Source organism: Argiope bruennichi, chromosome X2 (assembly GCF_947563725.1).
Source record: "Argiope bruennichi chromosome X2, qqArgBrue1.1, whole genome shotgun sequence".
NCBI lineage: Eukaryota > Metazoa > Arthropoda > Arachnida > Araneae > Araneidae > Argiope > Argiope bruennichi.
The window spans coordinates 113,978,201-113,992,055 of record NC_079163.1 but is presented as its reverse complement, the minus strand read 5'-3'; the positions used below and the strand labels follow the sequence as shown (position 1 = coordinate 113,992,055).

The window sequence follows — 13,855 nt, the reverse complement described above, 5'->3', positions numbered from 1 at the left end:
AAACGGCACAATACTCAAATGGTACGTGATCCTCAATTAGCACAGTCTGTAGATCTAAAAAGGGCAGGATCTTAATATGAGTGGGAGGACACGGCAAAATGACTCCGTATTAAAAGGGGCACACTTTTTCCCCTTTTCAAAGTTGGCCGGCCTGGGAGGTTAAAACACAAATGCAGGTCTCATTTATAATATTTAATAATAATAATAATAATATTTAAAATCTGATAAATACTTTGAGCGAAATAATTTCATATAATAAATTTGATTTCGGACCTAGTTGCCACATATTTAAAAACTGAGCATCCATGAATTCAAATCTAAATCTGGATCTCCATTCTCTTTTATTTATGCATTATTGCATATTTTTCGGAAGCGAGCACGGGTAAAACCAGAATCTGTGCGTACTAGTTCCTTTTGAATAAACATGAGATTTTTTTAAAATTCCTACATAAATATTAACTTATCAAGTCCCTCCCTTCTCTTTCATGATTTGTTTAATTGGTTTGTAGTGTTCAGAGATCCGTTTTATATTGCAAAGAATTATCTGCAAATAATTGAATCAAAATAATTATAGCCAAAATTTGCATTGAAACAAGTCATTGCTCTTGGCAGCTTAGAATGCTTGAGTGTACGATTAGAAGATAGTCTCCCAATATTCCCGCATTGCATGTATATGAGATTATTCATAATGATTTCAGATTATTTAATCAGCATATCTAAAGATATGATCAGTTTGCGAAATATTCACTTTATAGATTCGCAGCTGGCATTAAGCTACACAGCATGCTTTAACAGCTTTCAGAAAAAATCTTCTACGCATTTTTTCATTTCATAAATTTTCATAAAAATTCCGTAATTGGCATAAAGAAAAAATAAAAAAAAATCGCTTCAGAGATTAACCTCTTAACTCCTTTGCTTTACTATCTAAATAGATGACACCTGTTTCGTGAAGGTGTCCTATTTATTCATTTGAAAATCCATTGAATATTTACTTTTCGTGGATTGTTTTATATGAAATTCTAACGTCTTTGAATCATTTAATTTCGGCTTATAAATTTGAAAAACCATAATCCGATGACCATATGACGCATGGGCACGATGATTAAACAATTCATTGCCAACTACAAGATATTTCATGCTGTCTATAAAGTTGTTCGTTTAAAACTTTTACTGACAGTAAATGGTTTACGGGCTTAAATGTTGGATTACTTCAGTTGTTAAAGCACTGTAATGTATTTGAAATGAACAATGAGATCATCATTTGGTAAAAAGTTATTAAATCTTAAGAGTAGAAAATAGTAAACTAATAAAAAAAAATAATTTGAATTTTTATGAAAATGCGTGAAATGAAAAAAAGATTTAAAAATACGAGTGAAAAATTTCTGAAAGCTATTTTCACTTAAGTTAGTAAAAATTTATTTGCTGCAAATAAAAGTGAACCATCATATTTTTGAGAAGCATTCGCATTTGACGTGTAGTAGTGGATTGTGAGCCTCGATTTTTCAAACATGTATATCTATACTTCAAACTTGTGTTCAAATACTATATCTTAAGTTATTTAAGTAAGAATAAAAATTTCAAGAGTAGAATAAATTCATTTTTAGTTGAATCCCATTTTACTAAATATGATCCAAATGGTATTTTGGAATAAAATTATAAATTTCTAATGAAATATGAGTCTTTTTTAATACTTTTATCTTCCAACGTAACACAATGAAAGTGTTAACGTTACATTAAAAAAATTATCAAACATTTCCTTGGCGTCACTATAGAGTCATCGGGTTGCATGCGTATTCTAGGCTTAAAACACGTATATTTTTTTAAAAATTCAAACGATATAGACTTTTACCGGGATTGCTTTTATTAATTTTGGTTGCTAATCGAAGTTCATTATCTTTTTAAGGAATTGAATCGGCGAATGTAACAAGCAAAGCATTCTAAGCATCTAATGTTCCTCTGCATTCCCAAAACCCATTAATTCCGCGTTTATAATTCAAAATGGACACCAGATCATATGGCTAATTTAACATTCTTATTAAATAGGCTTTCATTTTAGTAATTACAGGTTTAGCATAACGCTATGAAAAAGTTAAACCTGTCTTGTACAGCTCTGTGAAAAAGTACTACAAGGTTGTTTGTTGAAAATACTATGAATATTTGGCCAATGCACTTTGCTAGACTGCTCTATGAAAACCACAGACAAAATGTAATGTTCATGACAAGTGTTTTATCATTTTGCTTGGAATCTTCTAGAAACCGTCTTCCCCAGAAAAACGAGTCGGCGAATGACTGCATGATTTTTTTTTTCCTGCATGCATAATTGTACGCGTGACGTCCATTAATACGATGGCAATATTTTGCGGTTTTTCTTCCCCCCATTTGCTTCATTTCTTGACCCCACAAAATGACTTTGTTGTTCTTTCGTACAATTTCTCAACGTGTCCTCCACGGGAAGGTTGTACTAAGAATGAAAATATTAAACATTCGGTGTAGGAAAGTGATTTAGAAGTGGGTGAAAATGTAGTAATAATAATAATAATAATAATAATAATAATAAAACAAATTTAATTGCGAATTATATTTTTGAACGGAAGAAGGAAAGATTGTGTGATAAAAGAAATTCTTAAATTGGATAGCCGTTCCTCGGAAAGTAATAACAGTAACGGGTCTCATAAATAACAATGAACGTGATATGGAAAAACAAATTTTCTTTCTGTCAGTAAAATTTCAAAGAAAAGTGAATTCAAAACAGAGGAACTTGGGTTTCACAATTCGTGTAATTAAACTAGGCTTGGCTACTCTTTATGAAAGTTACCGCCGAAAACCCGACTTCATTTTCATAAGTATCAAATGAGATTAAGTGACAGAGCTTTATCACTTTGGAGGGAATAATAATTTTTTTTTATTGTAATCCAAAACCTAGTTTATTCCATGCAATTAAATTTTGTTTCAGCATATTGTCACAAGACAACTCGGATCTTCTTTATCAGCAATAAATGTAGATTGAATAATAGTATTAAATGGATCTTGCGTCCACGCAATATTGTCGATATCATCCATGCATATTTTGAAAGTGCATTTTCAATCTAAATGTTGAACTATGATAAGAGTTATTCAAAAATGTCGCAACCGAGGAAATTAAAAATAAACAAAATTATAAAAAAATCTCGTGGCACACCTACGAGAAAGTAAAAACGCTCCAGAAAACCTAAGCTTATTATTATTATTTTATGAAACGTTATACTAAGTTGAACCGTGCATAGAAACAAGATGAATTCGAAAAAACCAAGAGTTTAATTTTAAAACTATTATAGTGGAGATTTTGTGACGTTTTGAAGATTCTCAACAATGTGTTCGAAATTCAAACATAGACCGGTTTCCTGTAGTAATACAATCCTGTCAAATTTCGTTGAACTCGAGCTGTTACAAAAGATACTGACATTGATCTTTTTCTCCCTAAGTTGACCTTCGATTATTTGGCGATTTCTAAACTGAAATCGGAAACTTCCAGAATTGCTTGCAGAACAAAATGAGGCAATAAAAATAAAATCTGTGGTTTCATATGGAAGCGCATTTCAGGGAAGGGCTTGCCTTTGATTTCTCATGTTCTTGTTTTGTGATAAGGACTTCTTAACCTAAGTGGAAAGTTCTTGAATTGTTTTACAAGAAAGACAAACAGAATTCAAAGCCGGCTAACACTGGAAATTACGAAATTAAATTACCCAAGTTTATTGATTTTTTTTCAAATATAATTTAGAATCAATTTCGATTAATAAAAAAATATCATTATGTATTTTTTAGTTCAAAATTGAAAGTCGCATCGAAATGCAGTTAATTTGAGTTTTAGTATTTTTTTAATTGGTTAAGACGTGAATTATTTAATGAGTGTGATCATGCGATTAATCATCTTAATATTTTTTAAGGATTTATCCTTTTCTGATAATAATTTTGTTCTATACCTCGTATTAGTAGATTTGCATGTACATATTCGACAACATGCATTCGTGATTCACATGAATTCAGTCTCAATTAAAATTCAGAGCTTTTCTTTTGATTATATTTTAAAGATATCTCGTACAATACTTTTGTTCATAATGTATATAATATAAGCAAAATTCGAAAATGTGCAGAAGAGTGGAATTTTAAAGAAAAGGCAAAACATTTGGAATTGCTCGACTTTTCTTTTCCTGGTTTCTATGTAACGTTGTAGCAAATTCGTAGTTTTCTAACTAATTGCAATATTTTATGCTTGAAGGTTGGCATTTTTTTGTTTGTTCTTATCACAACTTTCCCACTGATGAATAGATAGGTCGAGATCTTTTGAAACTTCTTTTTGTGCTGTTAATCTTACTCGAGTTTTACGTAATATCCACCAGAAATGATTATCTTTACTGATGTCTATGAGTATAATAATTATATTAATTTCGTATTATAAAATAAATGAAACCCCATACCGTTATGTAAAAAAGCCAATTACCCTTTTGCATTCCTATGTCAAATCTGATTATTATTATTGTGCAGAATGCATCATATTTATATTGTAGTTGGATATAGATTACTATAAAAGCCGTATAATAGCAAATGTTTCCATGTTAACTTTTAAAAATATAACAAACCTAAAACTATTTCCGAGATCTAAACACTAAAAAGAATTCTTATGCTCGCATACGTATAATAATGCACCTCGCTACTTTACGGAATGCAAAAGGTCGAAACAAAAATGTGAATTTCGATTTTGGTAAAGAATGCAAAGGAACCTGAATGGATTAATTAGACTTCAAAACTTAAATTGAGTTAATATAATCATTAACTACGTTCTTCATTTGAATGTATTTTTTTATGAAATTCTGTTCAAATTTAAAGGACATTTACTCGTATTTTATAGATTAAAAGATTAGTAAAAAAAATTTCAGCTGTATTCTTCTGTTTCGGGTTATTTAAATCTCCTTGAGTAAAGCCAAAGTGTTAGTTCGAATAAAGAATGTTTAAAAAAAAAAAAAATTCCTGTACAGCATATCCAGAAAAAGAAATATTAAGATATCTTCTCAATTGTCTGAAATTATCTATCATTTACTTGTTTGTATTACAATATTTAATTTCTTTTCCGGGAAGAGAGCTTCTCGAAAATACGATTATTTACCAGTCATGAATATACCATCCAATTTCGCTATATTTTCAAAGAAATTCCGTAGGATTTTATTGTAAACAGATACATACGTGTTTAAAAATTGTCTTTCCTTGGAAACATGTTAAAAGATTCTGGAAATTAAAAGTAGCTTGCACTGTTTTGGAAGTGGAAAAATAACAACTTTAAGGCCACTTTTGGACATGCAGAACCAACCTTTCGTGATTAATTGTATGCATCACGTTTTTCTTACATTCATTTTTTTTTATCCTCCTGCCTTTCTCTATCATTTCCTTTTAGTTTCTCTTCTTGTGGGTAATTATTGATTGAGTTCATGATGGGTAATTTTTTTTAATCATGCTTCTTTCATTCAAATTGGATTTGGAATTGCTTATTTTTATTATTTTCTAATCGTAGTCTTGCAGTTTGTAACAATGCGAGTTTTTTCCTCTTGTAATACATTTGCGCAGTGACACTATTTTTATTAGAATTAAGAACATTGTATTGAACGTGCTATTTCTAATGATAAAGGTCTGACAACTAAGATGAATGAATTGATTGAATGAAATGATATGAATGATTGTTCTTTTGATAATTCTCTTTTTATTTAAAGCAAAGATTGAGAATCGAAAATATTGCTAAATCATTTAAAATTCCTCTTGTAAAAGCCCATGAGGCTTTAATACGAAAATATTACTACTTAATTCATTTTAGGCTATAATTACTTAAACATTAAATTTTATTTTATACCAAATTATCATGCTTATCTTGCACCAATTTAATACTATCTTAATTTATTTCCACAACTATTTTGTAATAATAAACCTTTGGATATTTTCAAATGCCACTGTGATTATGCATGACAATATAATTAAAATTTCCTATATGGAAAGAAGAAATTCAAAATATTTTTACTTCTAAGAAATGGTTTTTCAGTCTATTATAAGAACAGTTCAGTAGAAAAATTGAGCATTGGAATAATTACAAAAAAAAAAAAAAAAAAAAAAAAAAATCACAGTTCACTGTAAATTGGATCCCTACTTCATAAACTTTTGCTACTTTTTATAAATTAAATTTAAATTTTGATATGCATATTAACCCTCGTGCTGCTGGCAATGAAAGAATCGCGCCCTAACAATACCAAACAATTTACGCTGTTATAACACAGATAAATGACAATTCCCTTCATTGAAAAAGTGACCGAATTTATTTTTAAGTGGTGGGTAGTTAAAAAAGCAATTAAAGTAGCAATCTAAAATAATCACCCCATATATCCCTATTTCATACAAAAAGTTAGAGATCGCCAGGTCAAATGTATTAATTAAGCTATAAATATTAACAAAGCCTAATTGCGATTATCTGGCTTCTTTTTATTTTCTACTTAAATACTTGCGTATTCATTATTTTGTATTTGCTTGTATTTACAAAATTCTATTTTATCACATGTTGATCGAAATCGACAAAAAAAGTTTTATATTAAACGAAATTAGCATGTAAAAAAAAAAGAATTCAATTCCATTCAGTAATTTTCAGACCACTATGTGATTGTTTTATAACCTCTTTACAAATCTCTAGCATTCGTATTTGTAAAGATGGAATTTTGGAATCAATTTTACTCGCTTTCTGATGGTCTAGAACTCGGAAATTCTGTAAAATTTGCCTGTTCTCAAAGACATTATTTTAATATTTTCAGAAATTTAGCAGTAATTTAATAAATTTTGACTGCATACTTCTGGGATACCATATTGCTAGTTTGAGAAATTAATTTATATCAATATTAAGATAGTCTGATAGTTCAAAAGACGATTTTTAGGAAAAATGTCGAAATTTTTTATACAATATATTTAATTTCTGATGAATTTTAAAGAAAACTGTTGGTTCTTTGAGAAGTTACGCTCATTTTCATATTTGCATAATTTGTTTTAATGCTATTTTGTCTTTAAATGCAATTTTTACAAAATCCTAAATTTTGGTAAAGTCTTTTTGTGGAAAATCTGCGTCAATTAAAATCAAATGCATATTTTTTTATTGTAGCTTCGATATAATATTCTCAATACATTCTGCAGCTCCTGGACTATAAAACAAGCAACCTGATTGTTTAAAAAGATATTACAATTATGTTAATACTTCATAATGCGAAAAAATGGGAAATTTCCTGTTATTTATTAATTGAAACCCAGTATTTAGTGAACCGAAAAAAAAATGAAAGAGCTTATATCTTAACTTAAATATAAAACCTAGTTTCTGAATTATCTGCAAAATTTTGAACAAATAATTTGATATAAAGCAAAAATCTTCTAATTTTTCTCTTTTAAACGAAATAAAAAGTTCAAATACTTTCCTGTTTTTAAATAATACATTTTTGTTCTTCAAATGTTTTTTAAATTTATTTTTATACAAAAAATAAGCATTTTATAACATTTTCCAAAAAAAAAAAAAAATCCGTCCCAAACGTAGACGCATATTTTAGAAAAACGAAAAATAAGTAAAATATCTATCGACATTTAATGCACGAATACAAGTGTTTCTAAATTATTATTATTTTTAATTTCAGATAATTTTGGAAACTCTCCTGAGATGCTGTCCTGGCATTCGCACCATCTATATTTTGCTTCGAGAAAAACGAGGAGTACAGCCAGAATGTCGGAAAGAGCAGATCTTTAAAAAACAGGTAATGTTTTGTAACTGTTGCATTTTTTTAAAGACCAAAACTCATTACAACATGAAGCGGTTTCTAGCGTGCCAGTTATGACAAATTCTTGCTAAAAAAACTTTATACTAGCCCATAACAATATTGATGATAATTGACAAGAAAGTCAAATAATATTTTTCCAAAATTTTAAAATAGTGTTAGAATTGCATCAATATTTAATTTTAAAAAAATTAATCTCTCAAGAAATGGTTGAATTTTCTTGGTATTTCCTACGGGTTCCGGAGACATGGTACAGTGGCAGAACCGGATTAAGCCTTATAGGGGCTCGTAGGCAATGCTAATCTCGGGGTCGTTTTTCTCATCAACTATTAAAAACCAATATTTTTTTAAAATTTCAATTTGATTATTATATAAATAACTTTTAGTAAACATTTTGACAAATTAAAATAGCCAAACATATAAGTTTGGATAATTTTCAAGAGTATATTTCTGTACATGGCATATTAAAAAAAAAAAAAAAAAAAAAAATTGAAAGTTATAAGTAATTTAAAACAATGTGTTTTAAAATATTTTTTTTATTAATCTAAATAGTATTTAACAATAAGTTCGGACATAAGTGCCAAATTTTTTCTTAGAATTGTAGAATGTAGTATAAAAAAATAGTTGAAAGGTAATTAATTGAAAATGTTACTAGAATAATGTTCCAGAACTTAAATACTTGATTTTAATTTAAATAGGTTCGAATGCAAAATTTTAAAAATATGTAATTTTTATTATTATAAAATAATTTGTATGCATTTATAAGAAATTAATTATACGAAAGAACAAAATGAATTAACTTTGAACATACGGCAAAATAGGGGCTGTCAAGTTCACGAAATTTAAAGTTGTGGGTTCCTAGTTTCTACTCCCTCCCAGACTACTTTACCTATTTAATAATCCGGCGATGCTCAGAGGAAAAGTATTCGGGATTTACAGTCTGCGATCCCTTGTTTGAAGATGCGTGACAATTTTATCTTTTCGCAAAAATTTTGAAGAAAACGTAAACTGAATTTAAATGGATATAAAATTAATCATTTAATGTCCAATTTATTATTTATCATTCAAAACATTCTTAAGGAGATCTTAATTAACGATTCAAGCCATAAGGTGAGAACTCGTCGCTCAGGAATTATTGGCAATACGATTCTATGCCGGTATAAATAAGTTGAATATATGAACACATTCTTCAGACATCTATTAACTTTTTTAATGTATAAACTGTCTAGACAGCCCAATTATCTTTTTTGAAGCTTTTATCTAATTCCGTGGCGATAAATGTGTTTAAAAATTATTCATTTATTTCTGGTGTCAAATTATGTAAGGTTGTCAAGCTTAAACAAGCACAGAAGTTTCTCGCAATGCATGCAAAATAAGTTCCATTTCCATCCTTCAATCATATACTGGTCAGTATTAAAAGATCGATTTGTGTCTATGAAGATGTAGCGACACTAGGAAAGAACAAGGAACGGCGCCATTCTTGGAATGGGGGATAAAAGATAGTACAATTGCTATTGTATTACTGCAATGCAATTTTTGAAACGCAGCGAATACATACGAGTAGTGGTTATCAATGATCTAGCCAATAGTCTTTGAAGGAGCACTCAAAAGACGGGACATATTAGGATTATTTCTTGCTTTTAAAATCAAGTTGGATAAGAAAGACAAAGGAAATAAACTGACCAGGACGCCATTTGACTTCCTTAGACCACTATTCATAAATCTATTATACATTGCGTCAATTGTTAAATAATTTAATTTTTACCATTAGGAGTAATATCAATTCATTCGGTATTCAATATTGAACTCGAGAGATAACATAAGTAACTGACTTCTTTACATAGATGTCGCAATTCTGAGTTCAATTGCATTTCTCCTTTTCCTACTTTTGTCATTCTAATCTCCGCAAAATGTTTTTAATTTCCTCCAACTGCACATATTATCATCACGTAGTGTTAATATAAATTCGATAGAAACAATTTGACCCATTTAAGCGACGGAATAAGGCCTTGTCAGCGCCTAAAGGCAATGCAAGTTTTGGGGGCCCTTTCCTCTCACCAACTTCTAAAATAACTTTTTATATGTATACAGGCGGTTTTCAAATATAAAATACTGCGGCAAACTAAAATTACGAAACATTTAACAGCGGTTCACCTACAAGCGATATACTGAAACCAGCTCTCATGTTAAAAATTAATAGTAATTTCCAACAAAATGGTAAAAAAAGCCCACGAATAAATTTAATATTTGAAATTCAAAATTTACCAGAACTGTTGACTCGTGAGCTAGTCTACCAGCTGACTGAGGATGGGGATGAAGGGGAGAGAGAATCGCGCTCATCTAGAAGAAAGTTCTGGAAACGTAAAATAAAAAAAAATAAAAAAAATCCTAAGAATGCTCTGAAATTCAAATGATAATTCCTTATAATTTGAATATGTTAGAGTACATGGCGTTTGTAAATTGTATGAAAGCATGGGATAAAGTTATGAAACTAATGCAAATAAAGTCGAGAGAGGAGGTGGGCGGTCCTACGCAGTTGCTTATTTTTCCGCTAATAATCCAGCCCTGCATGTAAACTTTCTGTAATCATGACAATTCCCACCATTCGAAACATCTGCACTGAATCCAACTAAGAGAAAAATCTCTCGTGGGAAAAGTTTTATGAAAAGAACGTATGCATATTAAGTATAGTTATAAAGCACTCTGGTGAGAAAATTGTCAGAAGTTGAAAAGTTTTTCATTCACCTAAAAGCATAACTTTCTTGACACGTGATTGATTGATCGAATGATTCTCAGCAGGTTTGACGTTCGTGCGCTGTTTTCAACAATTGCGCAATTGGTTGTATGGCAAATTGATTCTAATGCACCTTGGCCTGATTTAAAGAAAACATTTGACATCTGGTATGACTAATTTTCATTGTCATTTAATTTAATAATCCATCACAACTGGGTAGTCAACAACTTTTTCAACATCTGTAAATAGGTCTATGCGCCTCTTTGTTTGAAATGTAGCGAAAGGTTCTTCAAGCTTTATTGAAAACGCTGATGAAAAGTTAGTCCTTCGCACATTCAGTAATAGCATTTGATTCATCAAGGTTTCAAAGACGTTTTTCCCCCAGATTTTAAATAATGTTAAATACTTCCAAATTTCTTTTCTTTTTAAAACGAACGACAGCACGGGAGAAATTATTTGGGAATTTGATTTCAAAAATTTGAATTTTATTGAATTCTTAAATAGGGTAAATTTTTTTCCCCTTCCAAATGATTATTAAAATCTGAGATGGAAAATGTTAATAAAAAAAATATCTTGTTCTACATCAGACCCTCATTCTATTTCTATTAAATTTTCTAGCAGAAACTGAAGGTTAGATTAAGAATATTTTTTAAAAAATAATGAATCCACTTCCAAAATGTATTTTACGAAATTCCTCTAAGTAACATAGTTTATTTCGCCAGTTGTCGGCACAGCCTAAATAAGAAGTATTTGATGATTTAAATGTTTAATATAGTTAGTCTCAAATCGGGTAGATGTTTTTAAAAAAAAATGCTATAACTTGCCCTGCAAGGGTTTGTTTCTGTCTTTTTAATTAAATAGTGATAATTCTTATCAATATATTTGAGCTTATTTTTTGATACAATAGCAGATATTTAAATGATTTATTGTTAAATCAAAAACTATATATTCTTTTTTTCTTGACAGATCTTCAAAAAGTTGAAAGAGAAGCAAGCTGATGTTTTAAATAAAGTCCACGTAATTGCTGGGGACGTGGCTCAGCCTCGAATGGGCATGAGCCAAGAGGATTTTCTGAAAGTTATTCGAGAAGTCACCGTCGTCTTTCACGTGGCAGCTAGCATCAGTTTCATGAAACCTCTCAAGTAATTAAATTATTTATTTTCATATCAATCTAAAAAAAACTCGAATATACTTGTATGTTGTCCTTAAGGAAATCTAATGCGAAATCAATCGTTGGATTTAAGCCAGGTAAAATAATTTCTTTTTCGCCAGCCGTTATTTACATGCTATTCAGTTTAGTTATAAGGTAAGTAGCAATTCTGTTTTTCTGAAATCTTTCAGCGAAACGAAATGGACAGAAGTAGATTTTTTATCCTATTTGAGAAGGAAAAAGCCACAATTTTAATGTTTTTTTTAATCGGTAAAGGATTCTCTTGTATGTTTAAAATGATAAGACCTTCTGTCTTTCATCTCCCGAATGCCCAAGGCTGGTAAAGAACAGGGCAAGGCCGGATTATCAAATAGACAATGTAGGCAATTGCCTAAGCGCTCCGGAATTTCGATATATATTTTTTGTGATATTTTCTGATTAAATTTATGTTTTCACATAAAGGCTATGCATTCTTATAAGGGCTATGCATTCGGATCGATTCAGACTCGATTTGAGACGTTATTCTAATATTCCAATTTATCTTTTACAAATTTTATATTATGTTGTTTAAAAAATGTTTCTTTTATATTAAAAAAACGCTTCTGATTATATTATTAAATAGTATTTAGATTGGACTCAATTATTTTTATTTTGCTTAAAATTATTTTAAATGGGAATCTTGAATTTTTTTTTCAGTATTTCTTATTATCTCGAAAGGGCTCCATAATTAGATTGTTTTGTCAAATTGTCATAATTTGCTGCATAACTACATAATACATATAATTAAAATCACCATAAAATGTTTGATATAAGGAATTGGAGAGGAGGCCTAGAAACTGAAAACTGATTTAAAATTTTATAGCCGACAAGACGCCAAATAGTTTCCTTTTCCAATAGACAATGAAGGATGACGTCAATTCTTGTCATTTACAGCTCATTCAAATTAACATTAAAGTACTTATAGTCCAGCCTGCACTTGAATAACTGGACAGGTGTCATTGTATTTCCTGTTGGATATGTGCATAAAATGATTTGACGAACAACACTAAGGAAGTTGGTCACACACACACCCCCTCCCGGATATATGAACCTTCAAAATCGAAACATTATTCAGATGTTTTCAAAACTTGAATAGCAACGCTTTTTTCATTCTTTATTTCTTGGATATTCTCGTTTGGTCGTCATTTCGAATGTTCATTTAAATTGACAATGCGCAGTTTCTATGAATTTATTTTTAGTTGGTAACAGTAATTATCTAGATAGCATTCAGTATTGCAATTATTTCGAGAGTAAACTCGCGTTTTCAAGCAAAATCTATATATATTTTTTATTTTGCCAGTTAAGTTTTTAATTCCTATTAAAAGGTCAAACTGGATCATACAATCGATCTAAATTTTTAATGTTCCACTGATGCTTTATTTATAGCTGAATACAATTCTCATAAGATTAAAAATAAAAGTTTATATAAAATAAAATAATTTTTTCTTCTATATAAAATTTTGAACTATTTTAAATAGAAACGTAAGCATAAATATGCAGAAAAGTAGCCCAAATGATATGCAAGTAAAGCTTGACAATAACTTCAAATTCTTTTTCAATGATAATAGTTATTTATAAGAAATGTTGTAATAACTTAGCTTCAAAGGGAATTGTTGAGATGCGGTTTCTATATCGTTCGAGATAACGGGAAAAACTAAGTGAAATAACACAAGTCAAATGAAAGTAGCAAAGAAAAGTGAAATTACAGAATTAGGTTTTCGAACGCTTTCTATAAATTGGAATTACGAATAAAAAGTAATTGATGTATTTATTAATTGAAAGCATCGGTAGGCTAAGTCGTGAAAAAGCAATATGCCAGCACTGTATTGTATTGTATTTTGCACTGTATTGTATTTTGATTATATCTATACCTAAACAACATAGAAAAAATATTCTCTGAATTTCCTTATTTATTTTTCTGAAAAAACATAATAACGAAAAAATTCAGTTAAAATCTTTAAAAAAAGGTTTAATGGAGTTAGTTGAGATTTCGTTTTATTGACTTATCCAAAAATTCCAGACTGTGAAATGTACTGTATGATTATTGTATAATTATAAACCTGGGGTCTTTTTTTTATTCCAATTCATATTAAAAGCGTTAAGGTTAATTCACCT

At 29.6% G+C, this 13,855-nt stretch overlaps 1 protein-coding gene across 1 annotated transcript in view; it reads left to right on the top strand.

Annotated features, from left to right (window-relative positions):
- The window catches only part of LOC129960868 (fatty acyl-CoA reductase 1-like), a 38,994-nt gene that overhangs the window by 11,696 nt on the left and 13,443 nt on the right, over window positions 1-13,855 (top strand). The window contains exons 2-3 of the mRNA XM_056074573.1: window positions 7,680-7,796; window positions 11,518-11,693. Of these exons, the coding sequence (XP_055930548.1) occupies window positions 7,680-7,796; window positions 11,518-11,693 (293 nt within the window). The remainder of the gene's footprint in view (window positions 1-7,679; window positions 7,797-11,517; window positions 11,694-13,855) is intronic.